The sequence below is a fragment of the Bos javanicus genome, chromosome 5, assembly GCF_032452875.1.
Source record: "Bos javanicus breed banteng chromosome 5, ARS-OSU_banteng_1.0, whole genome shotgun sequence".
Taxonomy (NCBI): Eukaryota; Metazoa; Chordata; class Mammalia; order Artiodactyla; family Bovidae; genus Bos; species Bos javanicus.
Genome location: NC_083872.1, coordinates 115076089 through 115102080, shown reverse-complemented (window position 1 = coordinate 115102080; position 25992 = coordinate 115076089). Strand labels below are relative to the sequence as shown.

At 53.8% G+C, this 25992-nt stretch overlaps 1 protein-coding gene across 1 annotated transcript; it reads right to left on the bottom strand.

Annotated features, from left to right (window-relative positions):
• Nucleotides 1–491: 491 nt before the first annotated feature.
• On the bottom strand, nt 492–25779 carry LOC133248504 (1-acylglycerol-3-phosphate O-acyltransferase PNPLA3-like). Its single transcript, XM_061418803.1, has 9 exons — nt 25488–25779; nt 22086–22318; nt 20842–20907; nt 16880–17089; nt 15317–15377; nt 12064–12264; nt 9119–9251; nt 4083–4187; nt 492–2582 (listed from the first exon to the last, which is right to left on the bottom strand). Exons 1-9 carry the CDS (start codon nt 25672–25674, stop codon nt 2576–2578), a joined length of 1203 nt encoding a protein of 400 aa, XP_061274787.1. The 5' UTR covers nt 25675–25779; the 3' UTR covers nt 492–2575.
• Between the last annotated feature and the right edge of the window lie 213 nt (nt 25780–25992).

The following is a 25992-nucleotide window of genomic DNA, read 5'->3' as shown; positions in this document are numbered from 1 at the left end:
TGATTTATCTGGGTCATGAAGATCTTTTTTGTACAGTTCTTCTGTGTATTCTTGCCACCTCTCTTAATATCTTCTGCTTCTGTTAGGTCCATACCATTTCTGTCCTTTATCGAGTCCATCTTTGCATGAAATATTCCCTTGGTATCTCTGATTTTCTTGAAGAGATCTCGTCTTTCCTATTTTGTTGTTTTCCTCTATTTCTTTGCATGTTCGCTGAGGAAGGCTTTCTTATCTGTCCTTGCTATTCTTTGGAACTCTGTATTCAAATGGCTATATCTTTCCTTTTCTCCTCTGCTTTTCACTTCCCTTCTTTTCACAGCTATTTATAAGGTCTCCTCAGACAGCCATTTTGCTTTTTTGTATTTTTCTTGGGGATGGTCTTGATCCCTGTCTCCTGCACAATGTCATGAACCTCCATCCATAGTTCATCAGGCACTCTATCTATCAGATCTAGGCCCTTAAATCTATTTCTCACTTCCACTGTATAATCATAAGGGACTAATTTAGGTCATACCTGAATGGTCTAGTCGTCTTCTCCACTTTCTTCCATTTCAGTCTGAATTTGGCAATAAGGAGTTCAAGATCTGAGCCACAGTCAGCTCCTGGTCTTGCTTTCGCTGACTGTATAGACCTTCTCCATCTTTGGCGGCAAAGAATAGAATCAATCTGATTTCGCTGTTGACCATCTGGTGATGTCTATGTGTAGAGTCTTCTCTTGTGTTGTTGGAAGAGGGTGTTTGCTATGACCAGTGTGTTCTCTTGGCAAAACTCTATTAGCCTTTGGCCTGCTTCATTCTGTACTCCAAGGCCAAATTTGCCTGTTACACCAGGTGTTTCTTGACTTTCTACTTTTGCATTCCAGTCCCCTATAAGGAAAAGGACATCTGTTTTGGGTGTTAGTTCTAAAAGGTCTTGTAAGTCTTCATAGAACCGTTCAACTTCAGCTTCTTCAGCCTTACTGGTTGGGGCATAGACTTGGATTCCTGTGATATTGAGTGGTTTGCCTTGGAAAGGAACAGAGATCATTCTGTCGTTTCTGAGATTGCATCCAAGTACTGCATTTTGGACTCTTTTGTTGACCATGATGGCTACTCCATTTCTTCTGAGGGATTCCTGCCCACAGGAGTAGATATAATGGTCACCTGAGTTAAATTCACCCATTCCAGTCCATTTTAGTTCGCTGATTCCTAGAATGTCGACATTCACTCGTCATCTCCTGTTTGACCACTTCCAATTTGCCTTGATTCATGGACCTAACATTCCAGGTTCCTATGCAATATTGCTCTTTCCAGCATCGAAAATTGCTTCTATCACCAGTTCCATCCAGAACTGGGTGTTGTTTTTGCTTTGGCCCCATCCCTTCATTCTTTCTGGAGTTATTTCTCCACTGATCTCCAGTAGCATATCGGCCACCTACCAGTCTGGGGGGTTCATCTTTCAGTGTCCTATCTTTTTGGCTTTTCAAGCTGTTCATGGGGTTCTCAAGGCAAGAAGACTGAAGTGGTTTGCCATTCCCTTCTCCAGTGGACCACACTCCATCAGCCCTTTCCACCATGACCCGTCTGTCCTGGGTGGCCCCACACGGCACGGCTTAGTTTCATTGAGTTAGACAAGGCTGTGGTCCGTGTGATCGGATTGGCCTGTGGTCTGTGATTGTGGTTTCCATCTGTCTGCCCTCTGATGCCCTCTCTCAGTGCCTGCTGAAAGTTATGTTTAATATAACGCCACCAAATATTTAGGATAGGGAAGTACTATTGCCTGGAAAATCCCATGGACGGAGGAGCCTGGTAGGCTGCAGTCCATGGGGTCGCTAAGAGTCGGGCATGACTGAGCATCTTCTTTCATTTTTACTTTCATGCATTGGAGAAGGAAATGGCAACCCACTCCAGTATTCTTGCCTGGAGAATCCCAGGGACAGAGGAGCCTAATGGGCTGCCGTCTATGGGGTCACACAGAGTCGGACACGACTGAAGCGACTTAGCAGCAGCAGCAGCAAGATGTACCAGAGCACACGTACGTTACCACCTCGTAATGCCCCCCGAAACCAGGGGTGTCCTTGGGAGGATGGCATCCCACCTCGCCCGACACAGGTTGCTTTCTGTACGGAGAGATGGGACCACAGTCCTTCCCCTCAACCCCCGAGACTGCACAAAGGGTAGCCCAGCTCCCCCGGTAAGGACCCCGATCCAAACACCAGTCACCCTAGGAACGTGCCCTGGGACAGCCGAGTGGGTGACGAGTCAGCCACAGATGCCCCCACGCCGGGCTCCCTTGTGGAGTTTCCCAACCGAGCCATCGATACTTAGAGACTCATATCCTGGATATGCTTGAGCTCTGCACCCACCGCGCACACCAAGAGTAGCTTCCTAGCTTTTTGTTAGACAGAAAGATTGCCTTTGGTTTCAGGACACTACAAACTCAGCACACAGGTCATTCTGCGTACATCATAGTTGTCAGCTCTGGCCTCTGCGGGACGTCCACTGGGTGGGTGTCTGGGTCTTCGTAGGAGCAGAGAGCCCAGTGACGCCCACAGTGTCCTGGTTGTGGAGGAAGGCCGTTGGCCGCTTGCTGGGATTTAGGATCTGAAACAAACAAAGAATTCTGACTCAGCCGCCGACCTGCCACTCTGGTCTGTAGTGTCTGTGGGGATGCGGGAGGGGGGACATTGTCACACAGTCTGGGGTGTGCAGGGTGGCCCAGCCCACGTTCACCACCTCCTCGGATCCCCCATCCCCGTGCTTGGCTGACATCACTAGACCAGGCCTCCAAACCTGTGGCCCTCCAAGCGACCTGGACACCTCCCACTGGACGTGCACAGGCCCGGAGGAGCCCATCGGTCACCTCCAGGCATACCAGCTCACCCGCCAGGGTGGCCCTCTGCAGCCACACCACCATCCCCCCCACCCCTGCTCCTGCCTGCCGACCAGCCTGGAGCTCAGCAGCGCCTCCCAGCTGCTATCATCCTTCTGACTGGAGCCTATGAACAGCACTCAGCCCTGCAGTTTCTCTGGAGAGCAAGCCCTTCCCCTCGCTGGGCCAGTTCTGCCCTCTCTGGGGATCCGGCCTCCGCAAGCCCACTGCTGTCATTTCCTAGCACAAGCCAGACCCCTCCATCCCTACTTTAAACCTTCCATGTCTGTTAATAGAAACACTGGAGGGCTCGTCTCCCAGGCACCTGCCACATGTCAGGACTGAGCTGGGGACTCCCAAAGCCTCACAGACACCTAATGGGGTGAGGAGGCTCACCCCCGGGGAACGGGGGAGGAAGCCGAGGTCCACGACTTTCAGGACAAAAGTCCCAGAATCATTGCTGGGACCAGGCCCTTCTTGCTCCTCATTAGCTTTCAGAATTCAGGAAGTGGTGGCAGCAGTACCCGGGCCATGTTAACAGTGTGGACGGCCGGGTTCCAGCCCAAGAGACCAGGATTCAGGGGGTCTAAGGTGAGACAGGAATTTGCATTAACAGACGCACACACATTCACACACAGACACACACGCAGACACACACACAGAGGGGCCCTGCCCCTCTCTCCCTGCCTCACCCCCTGCCTGTGCTACCGGTACCCAGAGCCACTCCCTTTAGGCAAACCAATGCTACCTGTCCACTGGCCCTGCTCCTGCTCCATCAGCCAGCTCCCCCCTCCTCTGCCCTCAAAACGGGCTCAGTGGGGGACTTCCCTGGCTGTCCAGTGGCTAAGACTCCGTGATCCCACTGCAGGGGGCCGGAGTTCGATCCCTGGTCAGGGAAGTAGAGCCCACACGCCACAACTCACGATCCCACATGCTGAAAGTAGGACCTGGCCCAGCTAAATAAACAACTTTTAAAAAATTACGCTCCATGGACACACCTCCCCGGGCTTCAGCACACTCTCTGCAGGGGAGTCTCGGTCACTAGCTTCCAGCAGGTACACTGGGACCTCTGATGGGCCCAGCGGCCTTCCGTAAGGCAGGTCCTCTGGCACCAGGGGACACGGTCCCTGCCCCCTCTCCGGGGTCTGATGACATTTCCAGGATGGTGCGTGAGGCCTGAGCAGATGAGAGGGTGCTGGGTGGACCCCCAGTCCCACAACCAAATCACTTACCTGGAAACGGGGAGCAGACGCGCCATGGCTTGAGAACACACGTGGGAGGTGGCCGACCACAGCCACTGGATGTCGCTGGGCATGTCTGGAAGCCACGTCACCAGTCTGCAGGATGGAAACGCAGACACGCACACCTCGTACGTGAGTGAAGACGAGCCACAGCAGAAAGGACAAGAGGAAACCCACCCCGAAGGCAGACACCTGACGCCAGTACCGTCGTTCAGGTACTGCCAGGGTCACTTCTAACCCCAAGCTGATAAATGCCGCAAGGCAAACCCACCTAAAAGCCTAAAGCAAAATGAGGCCACTTTGGACTCAGGAAAGCTCAAAGGACTTACACGGAGATAAAAGGCCTGGGTCTTCCCAGAGCCCACTCCTCTGGGGCAACGTGGACCCTGGCACACAGCATCTTCTCGTTGAGACACTATCCCCTGCGCCCACATCGAAGGTGCTCGGCCACGTGCGTGCCCGCAGAGGAAGCTGCCAAGGAGGCCTGACCTCTGCCCTCCAGGCTTCCAACACCCCGGACACAAAAAGGACCCCACGTCTCGGGCTTCAAGAAATGTCAGCGGAGGACTTCCCTGGTGGCTCAGTGGCAGAGCCTGCCTGCCAATGCAGGAAGCATGAGTTCGAGCTCTGCTCCAGGAAGATCCCACACACTGAGGAGCACCTAAGCCCATGCACCACTGTTGGGGGCCAGAGTGAGGCACTCCGCCCGTGGCAAAGGTCATGAGGAAGGAGGCTCGACATACGCAAAGGCGGGATCGAGCCTCAGGAGTCCCCCTGGAAATCCTCGAGCATCTACCCCCATAACCAGAGCCTGCCTGCTTTACTATTTTGTGCTCCCACCTACACCTCGGACTTTACGGGGGGCTGTCCCCCACCACCTCTTTCGGAGAAGGAGTTAACCTAGAGCTCCAGTTAATAAAAACTCCTGGGCGTGACAAGAGTGTTTTAACCTACAAACTCCTCTGAAGGTTCTCTAGCCTGCCTGACAGGCTTGTCCGGCCACATGTGATTGCTCACAGCCTCCCAACTGTGAGAGGCACGAGATGCTTTAAACCTTCTAAAAACAGGTTCCTTAGAAAAGTTAGAAAACTATTAGGATAAGTATAATGGGCTGATTAGAAATCGTATTGGTGAAGGGTTTTTCATTTGTTGAGCCAATGTTTGTTGCTAAGTCTCCACATCCCCTGCCCTTACACATGGTAACGAATATATAGAAGAAATAAGTATTAACCTTTGATATTAATCACGTTAGACCTTATGCTAAGAATTCTTTTCTTAACTAAAACCCACTACACTCTCACCCTATAGGAATGTAACTTTATTTGGGTGGTGTCTGTTTTAAGAATAATCACCCCTGGAGAAATAAGTGTCCTGGTTGACTGACCGCTGTCACAAGGAGAGGGTCATAAATTGTCAGCAGGCCCCCTGGCCAGAAGATGATGTAACACCCCTACGACCTCTGTATACATTGGTATGAAGCACCTGACTTTGATAAAAGTCAGGACTGCTGACCCCACGTGACTTTTGCATAATATCTCACTGTATAAAAGTAGACCATGGAAAATAAAGAATTGGGATCAGTTTCTCGAAATACTGTTCTCCCCATATTGCTTTCTCTCTCACTCTGGCTGAGTGTCCATCTGGAGCGTGGAACCTGCCATGCTTACTAATTATGCCTGGGTTTCTAAGATCCAACCGGGGAGGCCTCAGTGTCTCCTCTCCTTCGGGAGAACGGAAGGACGCCTGCGGCCTACGTAAGTGGTGCAAGCTTCTTGTCTTGAAGTTTTATTGGTCTCCTGCGTAAACCAAGCTACTCAGCCTCTTTTCTCCACTGCATTTTCCTACTGAGCTATCCTCATCCTATTACTCTTTACATCTTTAATTAATATCTAATTAAAGCTACTGTATCCTGATCCTCGCCAACGCCGTCCCCGGTTCGCATACCCTGGATCAGCCGGGGCTGGAGCCCGGCACACCACAACTACTGAGCCTGTGCTCTCCAGCCCGGGAACCGCAACTACTGAAGCCCACGCGCCCGAGAGCCCGTGCTCAGCAACCAGAGGTCGCTGCAGTGGGAAGCCATGCCTGCACCTGGAGAGCAGCCCTCACTCACCGCAACTAGAGAAAAGCCCACGCAGCAACGCAGACCCACCACAGCCAAAAATAAAGAAATATTCTTTAAAAGTGAAACTGTTAGTTGCTCAGTCGTGTCCGACTCTTTGCAACCCCATGGACTGGAGCCTCTGTCCCTGGGATTCTCCAAGCAAGAATACTGGAGTGGGTTTCCATTCCCTTCTCCAGGGGATCTTCCCAACCCAGGAATCAAATCTGGGTCTCCTGCATTAAAAAAAAGAAAGAAAGAAAGAAAAACCTACTGTATAGCACATCGAACTCTACTCAATGTTATGTGCCAGCCTGCTTGGGAGGGGGATATGGGGGAGAATGGATACGTGCATATGTATGGCTGAGTTCCTTCACTGTTCACCCAAAACTATCAGAACATTGCTAATCGTCTATACTCCTATAAACATGTTTTTGGTGTTAAAAAGATTAAAAAAAAAAAAATGTCAAGGGACTTCCTGGTGGCCCAGTGGTAAAGAATCTGCCCTCCATTGCAGGGGACGAGGGTTCAATTCCTGGTCAGGTGCCGGGAGCCGGCATATTGCATACTGAGTGCACATTGCATATTGAGTGCAGCACTTTCCACAGCATCATCTTTCAGGATCTGGAATAGCTCAACTGGAATTCTATCACTGCCGGGAGCCAGCGTGAGGAGCTCCACCCATGACAAAGGTCATGAGGAAGGAGGCTCGGCATATGCAAAGGCGGGATCGAGCCTCAGGAGTCCCCCTGGAAATTCTTGAGCGTCTACCCCCAAAACCAGAGTCTGCCTACTTTCTGCTTTGTGCTCTCACCTACACCTCTGACTTTACGGGGGGCTGTCCCCCACTACCTCTCTCTGAAAAAGAGTTAGCTTACAGCTCTAGTTAATAACTCCTGGGTGTGACAGTGTTTCAACCTACAAACTCCTTTGGAAGTCCTCTAGCCTGCCTGAATAGGTTTTTCCGGCCACATGTGATTGTTCAGAGCCTCCCAACTGCGAGAGGCAGGAGGTGTTCTAAACTGTCTAAACACAGATTCCTTTGAGTAGACAAAAGATTGATTAGAAATTGTATCGGTGAAGGGATTTTCACTTATTGGGCCAATGTTTGCTGCTAAGTCTCCATACTCCTTACCTACTGTGTCCTTGGCAGTGTATTGATTGATAGAATGGGTGTATAGAAATGTAAGTAGTAGCCTCAATGTGTGTAACCTTGGACCCTTGAGTTAATTCTTTTCTTGATTGAGCCCACCTCACCTTTGCCCTATAGGAATGCAGCTTTGTCCAATGCTTTTTTGGAGGCTGGTCCCTGACTTTGGAATAATCACCTTTAGAGAAAGATAAGTTTCTTAAAAGGTTAACAGGCCTCCTGGCCAGAAGATGATGTAATTCACCTGAACTTTTGCATATGATAACTTTGAAAGCCTGGCTTCGATTAGGACCAGGAACTGCTGTCCTTGCATGACTCCACCCCTTCCCCCATTATCCTCTATGCACAACTTAAGGTATAAAAACTACTTTGGAAAATAAAGTACAGGCCTTGTTCACTGAAACTTGGTCTCCCCATGTCGCTCTCTCTCTCAAATTCTGGCTGAGTCTCCATCTGGAGCGCAGAACCTGCCACACTTGCTAATTATGCCTGGGCTTCCAAGATCCGACCGGGAAGGCCTGTGTCTCCTCTCCTTCGGGAGAACGGAAGGACGCCTGCGGCCTACGTAAGTGGTGCAAACTTCTTGTTTTGAAGTTTTATCGGTCTCCTGTGTAAACCAAGATACTCAGCCTCTTTTCTCCACTAAATTTTCCTACTGAGCTATCCTCATCCTATTACTCTTTATATCTTTGATAAAATATTTAAATAAATAGGTCGCTGACGCCGTCCCCGCTTCGAATACCCTGGATCAGCCGGGGCTGGTCCACGGCAGTCAGGGAACTAAGATCACACATGCCCCAGGGCAACTAAGCCCGTTCGCCACGACTAGAGAAGCCCACGTGCATCCTGGTCTGAAAACCACGCACAAGCACAATACACGAATCAAAGAAGTTATCAAAGTCCTTTTTTAAAACAAAGGAAAAGGAAGGAAAAACTACGCCAGAGCAGCCAGCCCTCCTCCCAGGGCAAGGCAGGTGGCTGACTGGCAGGGCTGGGGAGTGATCTGGGAGGTCCAGCAGAGCCAGAGAACTGAGCCGGATTTTGAAGGATGGCTGGGACTTTTAGGGGCTTCCCTCATAGCTCAGTTGGTAAAGAATCCGCCCGGTTTGATCCCTGGGTGGGGAAGATCCGCTGGAGAAGGGAAAGGGTACCCACTCCAGGGTTCTTGGGCTTCCCCTGTGGTTCAGCTGGTAAAGAATCTGCCTGCAATGTAGGAGACCCCGGTTTGATCCCTGGGTTTGGAAGATCCCCTGAAGAAGGGAAAGCCTACGCACTCCAGTATTCTTGGCCTGGAGAATTCCATGGACTGTATAGTCCATGGGGTCACAAAGAATCGGACATGACTGAGCAACCTTCACTTTCACTTTGGGACGTTTAGAAAGACAGACTGAAAGACATGCTGACTACGTTGCAAAAAGAAAATAAACACTAAAGAAAATCTGAAGAAAACGGAGGGAAAACCATGCCCGGGAATCTACCAGCCACACAGCGTAGGCCTCGGGATCCTTCCTACACACAGGAATAAATCCCCCTCCCTCCCAAAAACGCAGACCTACAAGCAGCCACAAACCTGAGGGAGCAATGAGAAAGGAGCTGGGGTGGCCAGGGGCTCCCAACCAGGCACCTTTCCAGGGTGTTCCATGCAGACGCCAAGCTCCACCCAGATGTGCAAGGAGCCAGGCTCTGGGCTGAGCGCCCAGCGTGACTCCTCTCACTGAATCCTCACCCTACCTCCAAGCCCCGAGAGGAAGCCAGAAAGCTACGGAAAGCGTTCACCTCTGGACCACAGCGATGGCAGACTCCACGGGCAGCGTACAGGGCAGCATCACGTAGGACATGATCTTAACTGGTAAGAAGTTGCAAATCCTGTTTCTGTACCCATCTGGGTTTCTGACTGCCTTCCTCAGTGCTGAAAAACACAAGTTGGAGGTCTGTTTCCCACCAGCGTAAAAACCAAGCCACCTTCCCCAACTGGTGCCTGGAATTTCTATAAATCCTACCAAACCTGGCAGCTAAGCAATCAGAAAGTGAAAAAGTGAACGTGAAAGTTTCTCAGTCGTGCCCCACTCTTTGTGACCGCATGGACTGTAGCCTGCCGGGCTCCTCTGTTCATGGGATTCTCCAGGCCAGAATACTGGAATGGGTAGCTGTTCCCTTCTCCAGGGGATCTTCCCAACCCAGGGATCGAACCCAGGTCTCCCACATTGCAGGTGGGTCCTTGACCATCTGAGTCAGCAGGGAAGGAATCAGAAGCTATGACAATTGAGGTCAGATGTGGAATGTGCCTACACAGCCCTTGGATCACCGACAGGACACAGGATCCCTTTGAAAGAGTCTCCTTTAAACTGACTCCCTGCACAAGGGAATGGCAACCCACTCCAGTATTCTCGCCTGCAGAATTGCATGGACAGAGGCGTCTGCTGGGCTACAATCCACGGGGTCACAAAGAGTTGGACACGACTGAGCAGCTTTCACTACTACATTTTCCTTCGTTTATTTTTTATTTATTCAATTTATTTGGCTGTGCTGGGTCTTAGCTGTAACATGTGGGATCCAGTTCCTGGACCAGGCATTGAACCTGGGCTCCGTGCTTTGAGAGCTGCACTGACTCTTAGGCACTGCACTGAGGCTTCCAGAATGGAAATCCCACTTCACTACCTCTTTAAATTACTTTTGGAGGCAGACACAATTGTCTCAAATCTCGCCAGCCCAGGCTTCATGAGCTTTTCTTTGCATCTGCAATTGGATTCCACTCTGCCACCTGGGACCCCTAGCCTTCTATTTTCCCCTTTGTGATGACCTCACCATGCCTCAGATCACAATAACCTGAGCAGCTGCTGGTCAGTGCGAATCCTAGGGCATTAGTACCTAAGGCAAGAAACGGCATCCCTTTCATCTTTGTTTTATTCAGCGGCTCAGTTGTGTCCGACTCTTTGTGACCCCGTGGACTGCAGCACGCCAGGCTTCCCTGTCCTTCACCATCTCCCAGAGTTTGCTCAAACTCATGTGCCTTGAGTCAGTGATGCGATCCAACCATTTCATCCTCTGTCGCCCCCTTCTCCTCCTGCCCTCAATCTTTCCCAGCATCAGGGTCTTTTCCAATAAGTCAGCTTTGAAGTGAAGTCAAGTTGCTCAGTCGTGTCTGACTCTTTGCGACCCCGTGGACTGTAGCCCACCAGGCTCTTCCGTCCATGGGATCCTCCAGGCAAGAGTACTGGACTGGGTTGCCATTTCCTTCACTTTCCCCAAATGCCTGACTGGAAACTGGACGGTGCACTCATCTGTCCATCAGATAGTTTGTGATGACACGATAAGATACATCACCTTCAGTGAAGGTTCAAAACTGTGGTTTGGGGAGGAGGAAGACGTTAGGAGGGGCTCCTCAAGAGAGAGAAGACTCTTAGATGGGAGGACAGAGAGCAAACAGCATCGTCAAAGAACGGGCCACCCCAGGAGGCCCCCTAGAAACCCAGTGTGTTTGGACTTTTGAGCAGAGAGCACAGCAGGTTAACTCAAAACTCAGCTAGAGGACGTTCCTGGTGGTCCCGTGGATAAGGGTCCTCCCGCCAGCGCAGGGGCCATGGGTTCTAGCCCTGGTCCAGGGAACTCCATATGCTGTCGAGCACTAAGCCTGTGTGCCACAACTACTGAGCCCTCGCGATGCAGTGACAGAGCCCGTGCACCTGGAGCCTGTGCTCCGCAGCAAAAGAAGCCACCGCAATGAGGAACCTGGGTACCACAACCAAGAGTAGCCCCTGCTCGCTCAGGGACAGCAAAAAGACCCAGTTCAGCTCAGTCAGCCAGTCGTGTCTGACTGTGACCCCATGGACTGCAGGACGCCAGGCCTCCCTGACCACTGCCAACTCCGGGAGCTTGCTCAGACTCATGTCCATCGCGTCGGTGATGCCATCCAACCATCTCATCCTCTGTCATCCCCTTCTCCTCCTGCCCTCAATCTTTCCCAGCATCAAGGTCTTTTTCAGGGAGTCAGCTCTTCACATCACGTGGCCAAAGTATTGGAGTTTCAGCTTTAGCATCAGTCCTTCCAGTGAGTATTCAGAACTGATCTCCTTTAGGATGGACTGGTTGGATCTCCTTGCAGTCCAAGGAGACTCTCAAGAGTCTTCTCCAACACCACAGTTCAAAAGCACCAATTCTTCTGCGCTCAGCTTTCTTCATAGTCCCAACTCTTATATCCATACATGACTCCTGGAAAAACTATAGCCTTGGCTAGACGGAACGAAGACCCAGTGCAACCAAAAATGAATTAAATTAAAAAAACAAAAACAAACCCAGCTGCAATGTTATGTGCCAGCCTGGGTGGCAGGAGGGTTTGACAGAATGGATACCTGTATGGCTGAGTTCCTTCACTGATCCCCTGAAAATATCAAGACACTGTAAATCAGTTCTACCCCAATATAAAATGTTTTTGGTGTTAAAAATAAATAGATAAATGAAATAAAAACTCAGCTGGAATTTGTTTTCCTCTGCCCATGACCAAATGGGAAGGGAGACAGAGCAAGGACCCAGGGGGATGGGAGGTCCATGCGCGGAGGTGGGGGTCCCGACCAACCTGCATTGGTCGCTCTGCCCTGTTTCTCCCAGGGCAGCAGCAGGACCTTCCTCCACAGCTCACGGAGAAGCCGCCCTTCCTCCTCTGAAAGGGTCACTGACCACCGCCTCCTCTGCACCCCCCGCCTCCCCGCCCCCAGAGCCAGTACCCATGCTGAGCTCGGGCGACAGGGTCTCCAGGACGCCCTCGTCCCAGGTCAGCACGCTGAGGCGCAGGTGGTCCAGCAGCTCGACTGCCTCAGGCCCCGCCTCCCACGTGGTAACACCCAGAAGAGGCTCCAGGCTCCTGGGCGCCGACTCTGCCTCTGCGGGGGCCGAGCTCAGGCACGGATGGGGCCCCTCACGGATGCCTGCGAAGGGCACGGAAACAAAACCCATCAGGCGATTTCAGGCAGCAGGGCCACTACCCGCCCAGCCACCTGCCCACCCAGTTGGAGGAAGCTAACAGGCCTGTTATAGGTACGCAGCGTGGATCCACCTGGGAATAATCCGCCTGGGATCCCCCTGCTCCACCTCGAACAGGGACCACCACTCCTAACAGGGAGAGCGCAGGGTGGTACTTGGAAGGGGACGGATGAGGCGGGCAGCTGGCTCTGTCACGCACCAGCCGTGTGGGCTCTAGAGCCACATGTGGATTCATGAGGTTCAGAGGAAAGGATGATTCATAACAACTGAACCACTCGAGAAGCCCAGTGTTCCAGGCCCTGCACGACCCACGCAGCTGCTCCCAGCTGAACGCTGAGGAATCAGAAGCCAGAGAGGTGAAGGGATTTGCCTAAAGTCACACAGCCGACACGCGGCAGAGCGATATTCAAACCCAGGTCTGATATCAAAGATGGCACCCTTCCGTCACCCGACCTTGAGAAGAAGCCACAGGTTGGAGAGTCTGTGCTGGCCCTGCCCTGGGTGCCAGGGCTCAGGGCCTGATCCCCGTGGGTGATTGCTGCTCTCACGCTGCGTGGGGACGGTGGGACGGGTAGACTTGGATGCCCACACCTCCCCGGGCTCACCTCTCACTTCCAACCTCAGGTTAAAAGCCCAGGGGCTGTCCCTGCATGCCCCTCGCCTCACTCCCAAGCTACACCTCCCGCTTCGACTCCCTTGCATCTTTCCAGCCTCTGACACACAGCTCAGCCTCTGGGGACTTATTCTCTCTGAGGAATGTGTCAGAGAATCTATTTCCAAGGAACACCTGTCCCGCCCCCATGCATCCTCTGCTGAACCCCAAGGAAGCCAGGGGGACCGAGGCAGAACCTGGCTTAGATCCTTAAACCCAAACCCAGCACCCGTGCTGCAAGCGCCCAGCCCACGCCAGGATTTAGAATTACTAAGAATCAGTCGGCATCATTTACTCCAAACTCCTCTTGCTACAGATGTGGAAAGAGAGGCCCAGAGAGAGAAGGGGCTTGCTCAAAGTCACCTAGCAACTTCTAGAAGGTTCCTCATTGTCTTTTATTTCCAGGTGGCTCCCAAATTCCAATCCCAGTTCAGACCTGCTTTCTAGAACCTCGAACTCTGACATCACCATGCCTTCTGTGTACATGCCTGCTAAGTCGCTTCAGTCGTGTCCAACTCTGAGACCCCGTGGACTGTAGCCCGCCAGGCTCCTCTGTCCATGGAGTTTCTCAAGGCTAGAATACTGGAGTGGGTTGCCAGGCCCTCCTCCAGGGGATCTTTCCGACCCACGGAACAAACCTGCGTCTCCCACGACTCTCACGTTGGCCAGTGGGTTCTTTACCACGAGTGCCACCTGGGAAGGCCCAGTCCCTCTGCCAACCACCCAAATCTGTCCCAGGGCACCACACATGGGGCTCTCGAGCTTTCCTGCAGGACCCGCGCCCTCCCAAGGGCCCAAACTGTGAGCACCACCCTCTGCTCCAGTCCCAGCCACAGAAGCCAAGGGCAGGACTTCATCCCCGAGTCCTCCTCCTCGGCAATCTCTGGTGGGTCGTCTCCAAGTCCTGCCCCCTCCGGCCCCTTCCACCTTGCTGCCGTGACCCCAGCCAAACCCATGGTGGCCACCTTGACCGGGGATGTTGGCCTCACCCTCTCTGTACTGCAGCCAGGGGCCCTGGCAGAACTCCCTCTGCCTGCCCTCACTCCCGTGTCAGCAGCCCTCCCTGGCTCCCTATGGCTGTGAGATGCAAGCCCCTCTCCACCTCCACAAGGCCCAGCCTTGCCCCTCTTTCCATTCACCCCCATTCCTGTTCCCCTCTAATCTGTACCTCTGTCCCCCACCCCCACCACTCCAGTGACACATGCCTCTTTCCACCTCGAACAGACTACCTGTCTGCAGGACTCACGCTCACACCCCCCCATGCCTAGAACATTCCTGTTCACCCTCAAAGCATCACTGCGGATTTGCATCCTCCCAGGAGCCCTGCTTTCCCCTGCCTTGCAGAACCCCACCCCCCTTCCCCTAACTGAACCCCAGCTGAATCTACAGCATCCTGTACGTTCCTGCCAGGGCACTGAGCCCTCTGGCAGCCTTCTATTCAGCTACCTGGCCCCTCCCCAATCCCAAGACTAAGCTCCAGGAAGGCAGAGGCTACATCTGTCTACCCACTGTGGAGTCCCAAGCGCACAGCCAACTGCTTAGCACCCGGAAGGTATAGAGTAAGCGCTTTCTGAGCAGATAAATACACGAATGTCCCATGAACCACACCAGCTCCTCGGCCTCGGACAAAGACTAACTCAGAGGATCAGTGACTGTAGCAACCGTTAGTGTCCGGGAAAAATAGCTCGAGACACAACTAATACTTGGTTCCACACTAACATGTGAAGAACCCAAGTTCCCCAGCCCAGACCAGCCAGGACCTTCCCCAGAACACAGCTGGGCTGGTGGGCGCGGCCCACACCTGGCTGGAGGCAGCTCTCCTGATGGCTTCACCTGAGACTCAGAAACCGTTTCTCTTCCTTCCTCATCAAACTGCTGCTGCTAAGTTGCTTCAGTCATGTCCGACTCTGTGTGACCCCACGGACTGCAGCCTACCAGGCTCCTCTATCCATGGGATTTTCCAGGCAACAGTACTGGAGTGGAGTGCCATTGCCTTCTCCCCATCAAACGAAAGGTTCACAATTGTTCAAGCAAAAATGAAAAAGCAAAGGAGCTGCCTTCGGCTGGCAGACAGGGACACTGCAGAGGGAAAGGAACCCTGGGGCTGTGACCTCTGCAGGGTCAGCCAGGCTCACCCCAGCCCTGCTCCCCAGAGTGCGGGCCGTGGCTGCCTCCATTTCTCCATCTGTAAAATGGGCCAATGATTTCCTATCTCTCAGGGCCGAGCCTGATGGCAGGTGAATGTGCTGAGCGTTGAGTGATGGCACCAGCATGGCTCCCCTGGTGACCAAGACTGAACAGAAAAGTGACTCAAAGGGCATGCCTGCCGCCCTCGCCATACGCACCGTTCTTCTCCAAGAACCTGAGCGCGACCACATATCCTTGAAGGCACAGCTCTCCAAGCATCTGTGGACAAACCACGTGACGTGAACCGCAGGCGGAGTCACTAAGCGGCAATCCTTCCAGCAGCGCCTGAAGACGGCAGGCACAGAGCCAGGAACCCCCGAGCTCCGAGTCGACGCCGCCTGTGGACAGGGTTCTGCGCTCCCACGAAGAGGCAGCCCTGCTTCCTGGCAGGACTCCCCTCGAAGGACACCCTCTCCACGCGCAGCCTGCACTGGCGCCCCAGCATGACGGGAGCTGGTTCCTCTGGTGTCCTTTGGTCCCTGGATGAGCCTCCATCCTCACAAATACCGGGGCCTGATCTGCTTGTCATGGGACACTGAGCTGCCTCCTCTGCACTCAAACCACATGGGCACCTGATGCTGTGGTCCAGCCTTATCTCTACCCATGACGACACGACTTCACGTACGCTGTATGGCATGGCCTTCTTTCTCCCCAGAGAGCTGTCACTGTGCAGATTCTACCAACTTTCTTACTATATTAGGGTGGTAAGGTCCACCACACTATAGTGACAGTCAAAACAAAAGATTAAATGGGGAATTTCCCGGTGGTCCAGCGGTTAAGACTCCACGCTCTCAGGCCAAGGACTCGAGTTCAATCCCTCAAGATCCTACAAGTCTCAAGGCCGAGCTGGGGGAAAAAAGGAAAAGATTAAACCACCAAACGCAGTGTAATTCTTGACCATGGCTGCCAATAATCACTGGGGGACTCACCTGGTGGTCTGGTGGCTCAGGCTCTGCACGCCAAGGCAGGGGGTGTCGACCTCCGGTCAGGGAACTAGATCTTGTGCCACAACTAAGACCCAGTGCAGCCAAATTAATTAATTTAAAAAGAATCATCGGGATAATTAAATAATAAAAAACAAAACACCCTACTGCCCAGGCTGTGATGTGCTATGGTCGGTCATGTCCAACTCATTTGCTCCTTTGCCTTGGGATTTCCCAGGCAAGAATACTGGAGTGGCTTGCCATTTCTTTCTCCAGGGGATCTTACCAACCCAGGGACCAAACCCCAGTCTCTTGCATCTCCTGCATTGGCAGATGGATCCAGGCTGTGGATACTTAAGCCACAGCCCCTGGAAGTGAGATCTCAGTGGCAACCCCCAGCCCTCCGTTCCAATGGCCCCAGGGGATTCCGGTGGCCAGCGGGAGGCAGCCCTGAACCGAGCTCCTTTCCGAGGATGGGCTTTGTTGCTGCTGGTCCGTCAGTGTGGGGAACAGCTGCTGCTCTGCTCACTCAGTCACGTCTGACTCTTTGTGACCCTTTGGACTGTAGCCCGCCAGGCTCCTCTGTCCGTGGGATTTTTCAGGCAAGAATTATGGAGTGGCTTGCCATTTCCTTCCCCCAACTCAGGGATCAAACCCACATCTCCGGCGTCTCCTGCATTTCAGGCAGATTCTTCACCCAGTGAGCCATCCGGGAAGCCTGAACAGCTGCTGGGTCCCCTGGCAACGAGGGATGCAAAGGGGAGAGCAGCACCCCCAGAACTCACAGCCCCCTCTCACCTTGACATCCAGCATTAACAGCGACCGGAACATCAGGTAGAGGTTCTCTGTGCAGAACTGCATGTTGAGCTTGGTGAACCCTTCGTTAAGAAAGAACGTGGACTTGACTTTGGGGCAGATGTCGCTCTCCCCATAGAAGGGGGACACAGTGATGGTCTTTTTGGAATCAACGAAGGGCATGATATCACTTACTCCTCCGTCCACATACCGCTTTTAAGGGAGAGGACAAAAAAAAAGGACACACTGTCATTAGCTCTGGGCTGGAGTTCTCTGTGTGCTTCAGATTAGGGATAGAGACTTCTCAGAGCCGCAGGGAGACCTAGTGAGAGACCAGGGAGTTTGGAACAACTCTTGCAGCAAATCCCCAGCGAGCATTTCTGTGCCAGGCCAGGCTGCAGGCTGGCACTCAGGACTGCCACATGCTGTTGCGCAGTGCGCGCACTGCACCAGAACATTGCCGGGTGAAGAGGCACACGGAGGCTGGTGCCTGGCCACGTTGCTGGGCCCAGTCATGAGCGCCCCCAGGCGAGTCCATGTAATTCGCATTCACTAGGGGCGCTGAGCGCACTCAGGGCAGAGTGTGATGTAGATGGTGCCAAAGAGAGACAGATGGTCATGGGTTCGATTCCCGAGGCCCCTTGCTGCTTGAGCGATCTTGGACGAGACACCTAACCTGTGGTCCTGACTCTCTGTCCACACCTGGGCAATGAGAACCAGCACTGGAGACTTAAATGACACGGCGAACCCGGGACTTGTGCTCTTAAAAAAACTGGCATCTTATCCCACAGGAAAGGAGCATCTGGGTAAGCACTGTGACAATCCATTTTCCTATATTCCATGTAAGCGCTCAGGAACTCTGTTGTGTCCAGCTGTTTACAACCCCATGGACTGTGGCCCACCAGACTCCTCTGCCCATGGGATTCTCTAGGCAAGAATACCTGGAATGGGGGTGCCATCTCCTACTCCAAGTGATCTTCCCAACCCAGGAATCAAACCCAAACTCTTGCGTCTCCTGCATTGGCAGGCAGGTTCTTTATCACTGAGCCACCTGGGAAGTCCTCCTATTAATGTATTCATAGCCTCCAACAACCCTAGTGCCCACGGCCAGGCTGGGGTAGCAAGGTTTTGCTACAGTTTGGATCGAGTCTGGACCTATGAAGCCAACATCTTGAATGATTCCCGAACCTCAAATCATCATAGCCCAGCTGTCGTTGCCCATGGTGGGGCTGGGGGGGCCTTCAAATATCACAAGTGGGAGGCTTTCCCCAGCCAGTCCTTCCAAAGGGAGACATGCCAAGGCACACTCTGGCCTAAAATGAGTCCCGGACAGGATCGGGCATGCTCAGGCATGCCTTCGGGATCAGGAGAGTCCTCCCTTGAGGCCCACCGTGATCAGCTGTGCACACACAGCACTAGTTTCTGTATCGTAGCTGTTTGTCAGCGTCAGATCCCTCACTGGCAGAAAGGGACTCGGAACCCAACAGCAGCAAAGTTGAGATTGAGATGGGCGGAAGCAAGGGACTGTTTTTCCAATTGTTTTTTATGTTTATCTTAGGTAGGTAGAATAGGGAAAAGGAATCCAAAATGGCGGTGGCTAAAAGATAAGGAAGGTCCGAGGACCAGAGTGAAGACTTCAGGCAGAACAAACAGCACTCCTGGCTAAGCCCAATTTGCATGGGGCAGGCCCAGGTAGAAGAAAAAACATATAAAAGGAGGAGCCAAAGCGCTTTCTCTCGGACTCTCTCTCCCGCGTGCGTGCGCTCTTTCTCTCTCTCTCTCTCTCTCTCTCTCTCACTCTCCTGCTATCTTCTAAATAAAATAGAGCTGTAACACTGATTTGCCTAAGAGCTGGAGCACAGTTTGTCCAAGACCTGAGAGCTGTGACGTGCCGAGGGCTTTAATGTCCGTTGCTCCAAATCTTTGTTGTGATGAGACAAAGAACCGAGGAACATACATTCGCGTGACATTTATGGTGCCGTGACTCGGATTTAACCTGGCTGAAACGACCTCTACGTGGAAGAGGCCAAGCACAACAGGAGCCCAGCTCAGCGAAGCTCCCTCACTCTGGTCCTCGGACCTTCCTTGTCTTTTAGCCACCGCCATTTTGGATTCCTTTTCCCTATTCTACCTACCTAACATTTTTAATTCATGTTTGCTGGAGCCTAGGTGCTTCCCACTGTCGTCTTAGTTTCTGCTGTACAACAACGGGCAGCTGTTATACACACACACACATCCCCTCTTTTGCCGTTCAAGGTCTACTGTAAAGGCCAATGATTCCTCTGTCGTGTGGGGTTTTCCTCCAGCCCGAACTTTCCTGGAGGAATGTTCGGAGTTTGCTCTATACACACACACACATGCCCTCTTTTGCCGCTCAAGGTCTACTGTAAAGTCCAATGACTCCTCCGTCCTGTGGGGTTTTCCTCCAGCCTGAACTTTCCTGGAGGAATGTTCTGAGTTTGCTCAGTGGAATCCCAAGAACACTCTGCTCTGACTTTCAGCAGGTTTTGTCTGAGGACACTGAGGCTGTGACTGTGTGTGGCCCACGGCCGGGGCGGCCAAGGGGAGGTGCAAAGATGACAATGACAACAACGACAAAACAACCCATATTTACCTAATACTTAAGAGTGCCAGGCTCTGTGCCGGGCACTTCAGGGCATTATTGCAGGTAAGTTCCACGAAAGTGCAACAACTGCACACTATTATTGACTCCCAGTTTGCAATTCTTTCTAAGACTTAAGAAATGTGTCCAGAGACTTCCCTGGAGCCTCGGTGGCTAAGATCCCACACTCCCAATACAGGGGGGCCGGCTTCAGTAGCTGGTCAGGGAACTAGACCGGGGACACCACAGCTAAGCATTTGCATGCCACAACCGAAGAGCCAGAGTTCCGCAACTAAGACCCGGCACAGCCAAATCAGCAAATAAATGTTAGAAAGAAAGAAAGGAACGGATCAACGTGGCCCAGCTAACATGGGCTAAAGCAGACACTCGATTCTAGGTTTGTCTGCCAGGCAGGGGCTGTGAGAACCACAGGTGACCGCTTCATGGCTCCAGGCCTCGGTTTTGTCATCTGTATGTAGGGCCAGCTGTGTGTCTGTCCGGCGGAAGCTCCGGGGCATGAGTGAGCCTATTCACAACCTGCCTTTGCAAGTCGCTTTGCAATGTGAGGCCCGTACTGCTGTTAAAGCGTGAACCGAAAGGGCTTCTGAAGTGCCTTCCTGCTGAGACATGGGGATGTCTCGTCTTCTCTCCCACAGCTGTGACAACCTAAACGGTCTCCAGACGTCGCCAGATGTCCCGGGACAAGGGACAGATTTATCTGACAACCACTGCCCTAGAAGGAGGCTGCCAGGTGGTCCAGCATCCAGCCCAGAGTCTGTAGGACCGACACCTCAACTTCTGCTCTTCCTCCTGAGCCAGTGCTCAGGAACAGCCACATGTGTCTCATGGGAGTTGAATCACAGCCCTGTCGGAAGCCTCTGCCCAAAGCCATGGACCGAAAAAGACAGAGTCAGAGGCAGAGAGGATTTAAACTCTCAGCTCCTCAGAATTAAACCTTAAGTGAGTAAATTGACTCTTGAGCATCTTATACTCTAAGTAGGCCACTGGGCACCTATTTCGGTGCTCATGTGGAGATTATGTGAACAGCTTATGTTACAGGTGAGCAGTTAATTATCCCACACAAAGTCAGTTTTGCTTCAAGAGAGCTTGGAAGGGGTTCAGCTGTGGAACCTCTGTCTGAAGGCTGAGAGGCAAAAGGCTTTCTTCATTTAGGGACAGGTCTCAGGGGCCCAGGGTGCCTGAGCCCAGTGCCTTGTCTTCCTTTTTTTTTTTCCAAGATGCTTAGTACGGGATTTAGTTCCTGGACCAGGGATAGACCCAGGCCCTTGGGAGTGAAAGTGCAGAGTCTTAACCACTGGACCACCAGGGAATTCCCAGAAACACCGTTGAAAAGTGGACTTACCACGCCTCTGAAGGAAGGGGGGATACAGCCACAGATGAAAGGGACGTAGCAGGAACAGCACAAGGCCTGCGAAGACAAAAGAGAGTGAAACCACAGCACAGCCCAGACCAGGCGGCCTTTTACTCCCTGGGCCTTCACAAGCCTTCTACAAGCAAGGACAGCAATAAGCCTGAAAGCGCTGCTGGCAGAGCAGGTGCTTTTCTGAATGGTTGGATGAAGATGAGCCTGCCCACACACTTATTACTTCAGCGTGCTGGTGTGCTAGGTCACATCCGACTCTTTGTGACCCGCATGAACCATAGCCCCCCAGTCTCCTCTGTCCATGGGGTTTTCCAGGCAAGAACACTGGAGTGGAGTGCCATTGCCTTCTCAGCAGATTAGATCAGGGCTTTGCAATTACTGACACTCATCAGAATCACCTGGAAAGCTTGGCCAATCACAGACTCGGGGCCCCACCCCTAAGATTCTGATGAGGCAGGTTGGAGGCGGGGCCTGAGAGCCTGCACTTCTGAAATACCCCCAGGAGATACTGCTGCTGCGGGTCCCCGGGGGACCACGCTCTGCATCTCACCGAGCTAGCGAGCACTAAATTAAGCATGATGTAACACTGGTGCAATGAGAGAAAAGGGCTCCTGTGGGAATGCACAGGTGCTGGGACCTAGAAAATGCTCCCAGAAACAAGGTTAAGTGGAAGACGACACTGGCTGCTGAGAAGCAGCTGGTTATATTCACCAGGCAGCTGGCTCGTATGGACCCGTGTTAAGTGAAATGACGCCCAAGGCATTCTCACAAAAGACTCAGCCAAACCAAACGGCATTTTGATATCGCCAATGATCTTCTCTGTGCTAGAGCCAGAGGACAGAGGTAACCAAGACACGCTCCCAGCCTTGTGGGCTTCACTGGGCGGGTCCTCATTAAGGAACAGGCATCGTTGGGAGGACGGCCACACACATAAGGTCCCTGGAGCAGGAGGTTATGAACCAAGTCGTGAAGGAGGGGGAGACACTGTTCGAAGCTGACACTGTCTGGGACACCCCAGGTTTGCACAGGCTCTGGACCAGCCCGCTGGAGGCACACAGCTTCCATCACTCTGGTGCAGGAAGCCAACCTGCATCACGGGCAGCCAGGTTCTCCTGCATCTTAAGTAAAAAATGGGGCAGACTGGCTTACAACAGCCCCTCCCTGTGTTGCTTCCAAAACGAAATGGCCCTTCCGACTCGACAGTACCCAGATAAGCCGCTTACGTCCACGACTTCGTCTTTGGAATGAAAATCCGACACCAGCACGTTTTTTCCGTCGGACACTCTGGTAAGCGAGATGACCATCTTGCCCGAGACAAGCTGGTGGACGTTGTCAGGGAGGTGTCTCTGGAGACTGTCTCGGGTGTGCTTGCTCAAACTGAAGCCTGGGTGGAGGATCCCGAATTTCTGGCTTCTGGCGCTCCGGGTGAGGTCCATGAGGATCTGCAACGTCTGGTCTGGGTCGGGGGTGAAGTGGAGGATGGGCAGGGAGGGGAAGAAGGGAGGGGGAGGGGTGGAGAGAGAAATATGCAAAGGAATGTACCACCCTGGAGGTGGCCATTGCTTTGCGGTGGGACCAGAAACCTGATGGCAAGGAAGCTGCCAACCCTCTCCTTTGTCTAGGCCCGGGCTGCCGGATCCGGCCGGTGGTTCCTGAGCCTGAGATGTGGTTAGTCCACACTGATGGGTAAAAGACGCACGGGATCCCGAGGGCTTAGAATGACGATCACAACAACAAAACGCTGACTATCGCATGGGTAATGTTTTGCGTTGATTAGATGTGAAAATGGCAATATTTGGGCTACACTGGGATAAATCAAATAAATTTCACTGATGTCTTTTATTTCTTCCACGTGGTTCAATGGACATGAATTTAAGCAAATTCCAGGAAATACTGAAGGACAGGGAAGCCTGGTGTGCTGCAGTCCACGGGGTGGCAAAGAATCAGACACGACTTGCTGACTGAACCACAACTAGGAAATAAAGATACACATAATCCTGTTGGTCAGAGCCGTTCTTGACCCTCCCGGGCCAGAGGAACGAGCCTCCAGAGGCCCAGGAGGCCTCCCTTCGTCTTCATCCCTCCATCAAGGCCAGATGCCAGGAACCTACAGCATCAGAGCTTGAGCATGGATGGGCCTAACCCTGCAGGGAGCAGAGAGCAAGCGCAGGCTGGGACCTGAGTTTGAATCCTGTCTCTACCGCTTACTAGCTGAGCAACTTCAACACGTTACATCACTGCTTCTGAGCCTCAGACAGTATGTTTTTAATGTGGGACAACACTCACCTACATTCTGGAGACGGAGAAGATTAGGTACACTAAAATCTGTACACGGTCAACCCGGAGGAAGCACCTCGTAAATTTCTAGACTTAACTTTCAAAAACACATTTGCTTATTTATTTGCTGCACCAGGTCTTGTTGCGGCACACGGAACTGTGTGAAGATCTTTGATCGTCACTGTGCAGGCCAGTTCTTCCCAGGCAGCATGCAAATTCCCAATGCAGCATGAGAACTCTTAGTTGTGACATGTGGGATCTAGTTCCCCAACCAGGGACGCAACCCGGGTCCCCTGCATTGGCAGCATGGAGTCTTAGCTACTGGACCACCAAGGAAGTCCTCAGACTTAACTTTGAACCTCTGGAAAGGGAGTCACTCAGCCCCGGGGCTCCTCTGTCCATGGGGATTCTCCAGGCAAGAAGACTGGAGTGGGCCGCCATGCCCTCCTCCAGGGGATCTTCCCCACCCAGGGATCGAACCTGGGTCTCCTGCAGTGCAGGCAGATTCTTTACCCTCTGAGCCACCAAGGACACTTTTAACCTCTAATGCTACAATTGCCAGACCGTCTAGTGGACACAGGGCCCTTTCATGCTCCATCTGACCTCACTCACTGGCCTGGGCCCCTCTGGTGGCCTGCACTGCCCTGGCAGGCAGTGCCAGCCCAAGCCCTGGTCATCCACAGATGCGGGGACGCAGAGGGCCCGGACACACCAGCAGGCCCTGACCCACTTCCGACTCCACTGGGTTCTCCCTGCACATGTGGCCCCTTTGAGGCCAGACAGAAGGCACATGATTGCACAGAGCTGCTTGGTTCTGCCAGGCTCTTCTTCCAGGTCAGCCCTGGCTGAGAGATGCGCTCAGGAACCCTGCCCAAGCCACAGGCCCTGGGAATGCTCCCCGGAGCTCCCCAAAGTCAGACAGGCAGTTAAAGCAGGAAACCGGGGCTCCCAGACCCTGCGGAGCAGTTCTTGCCAAAACCTCCAGACCCTTTCGGGGGACTTGCCGGTCCCGAGCCTCCCCCTGCAAGCCCAGCCGCTCCGCTGCACCTGTCCTCTACCTGTGAACCTCCTCCAGGCTGGATTCGGCCAACTTCTGGTGCTGGGGTCTGTGCATCGGAATCAATGAAACACTGGACTGTGTGCATGTCTCCAGGTCACAAGCCGGAGACGCAAGGGTTGGCTTTTATCACAGCTCAAGTCCAAGCTGTGCAGACTGGCTGTGTGTCCAGTCTAGTCACCCCCGAGGTCACATTTCCTGCTCTTTGCCCCTCTCCCTCTCGATGGAGACGGTTGCCAGCGTGGCCTCTCCCAATCCCCACCTCACAATCAGCTCAGGGTCTGCTCACTGATCCTATCCAGTGGCAGGGCTGTGAGTACTGGCAAGGGATTCCTGGTCTCCAGGAACAGTCACTTCCTGCTGGCAGTGCCCAACACAGCTGTCCCCGGGTAGAGCAAAAAGTAAAGTGTTGAGGAAGCCCAGTAAAACAGGGGCCGGTGAGAAGAAGCTCTGTCGCCCAGTGTGGGCACCAACAGCCTCACCGCTCCAGGCTCTGCTCCCTGGCCAGAACCACAGGCCAAGGACGCCAGGCCCTAGTGATTCAGGCCCGCTGGCCACCAGCCTCGGTCCTCCCCTCCCTCCGGTCTCTACGGGGACAGAGACCTTCACTAGGACAAGATTCAAACAGCCAGGACCTGTTTCCAGGGCACTGTGCAGGGATGTGGTGGGGAGGATGGGATGGGAACGTCCAGTCCCCCAAAGGGTCTCCAACACCAGGAAAGGAGGAGAGGAGACAACTTTGCGAATTCCTCTCCTCTCCCCAAACAGCTCTCCTCAACCCCCTTTCACCCCAAACCAGCAAGCTGCCTTCTACCTCAGAGGCCACCCTGGCGCCCCCCAGTCCCCAGGGTTGGGCGGAGTTCAAAGGCCCCTGGCGGCGGCGGAGACGGGGGGCTGTCTCAGCCCCTCGAGTCCCCAGAGGGAAGAAGGTACTCACCCCTGCCTGGGACACAGCCCCAAAACTCCCTCCTGGCCTCACGCAGGGGAAATGGGAACTCCGCTCCCCCGACCGCGTCACGCTCCCTCCTCCCGGTCGCTCCGAGACCACCTGGCTCTTAGTCCCAGAATGGGCAGAGGGGCTTCCTCCAAGCCCGGGCGCCAAAAGGGAATTGAGGCGAGGATGCGCTCCGGGTTTGCACGCCCCGCTTCCAGGGCTCCCCGGCGCCGGGCAAAAAAAGATGCACTGGACGACCCAACTGTTTGGGGGAGACCCCGGCTTTACCCCCGCAGGGCCCGCTTCCACCCCGGCTCCCAGCGCGCGCCCCATCCCGGCGCGGAGCCCGGGACCTACCCAGCGGGATCCCGGAGAGGACGAAGGCGCAGTGCAGCGCGCCCGCCGAGGCGCCGAAGAACTTTTGCACTTGGCGGAGGAGGTGCGGGGCGTGCTCGCTCAGGCAGCGGGTCACCCCGACGTGGTAGAAGCCCAGGAAGCCGCAGCCGGCGAAGGACAGGCTCCAGCCGCTCTCGGCGTCGTACATAGCGGCGGGAGGTTGGGGCGGTGGGCCGGGGTCCGAGCGCGCCTCGGCTCCGTCCGGCGCCCACCCTGCTTCTCCGCCGGGCCTGGGCGCCCCAGCCCGGGCTATTCCCGGCGCGACGTCACCGGCCCCGCCCCCGCCCCGCTCGGACCGCGCGAGCCAGCCTCCGGGCGGCCCAGTGCGGGTAGCGCGGCCACCCCGCCCTCCCCGGAGGCGGGAGGCTGGGAGGGGTCTGGACCCTGCGGAGCAGAGAGCGGAAGACCTGGGCCAGGTGAGGGTGGAGGAGGGAGTTCCTGCAGCTCCTTTGACAGTGGAGATGGA

What these genes read in the sequence shown, in the direction of transcription:
- LOC133248504 (XM_061418803.1), bottom strand. Translation starts at nt 25,674, where the DNA reads ATGTACGACGCCGAGAGCGGCTGGAGCCTGTCCTTCGCCGGCTGCGGC. An exon ending in CCAAAGACGAAGTCGTGGAC is followed by an intron (nt 20,908 to 22,085) that starts GTAAGCGGCTTA and finishes TTGTCTTCGCAG; the next exon opens with GCCTTGTGCTGTTCCTGCTA. An exon ending in GTCGCCCGAGCTCAGCATGG is followed by an intron (nt 9,252 to 12,063) that starts GTACTGGCTCTG and finishes TGTGTTTTTCAG; the next exon opens with CACTGAGGAAGGCAGTCAGA.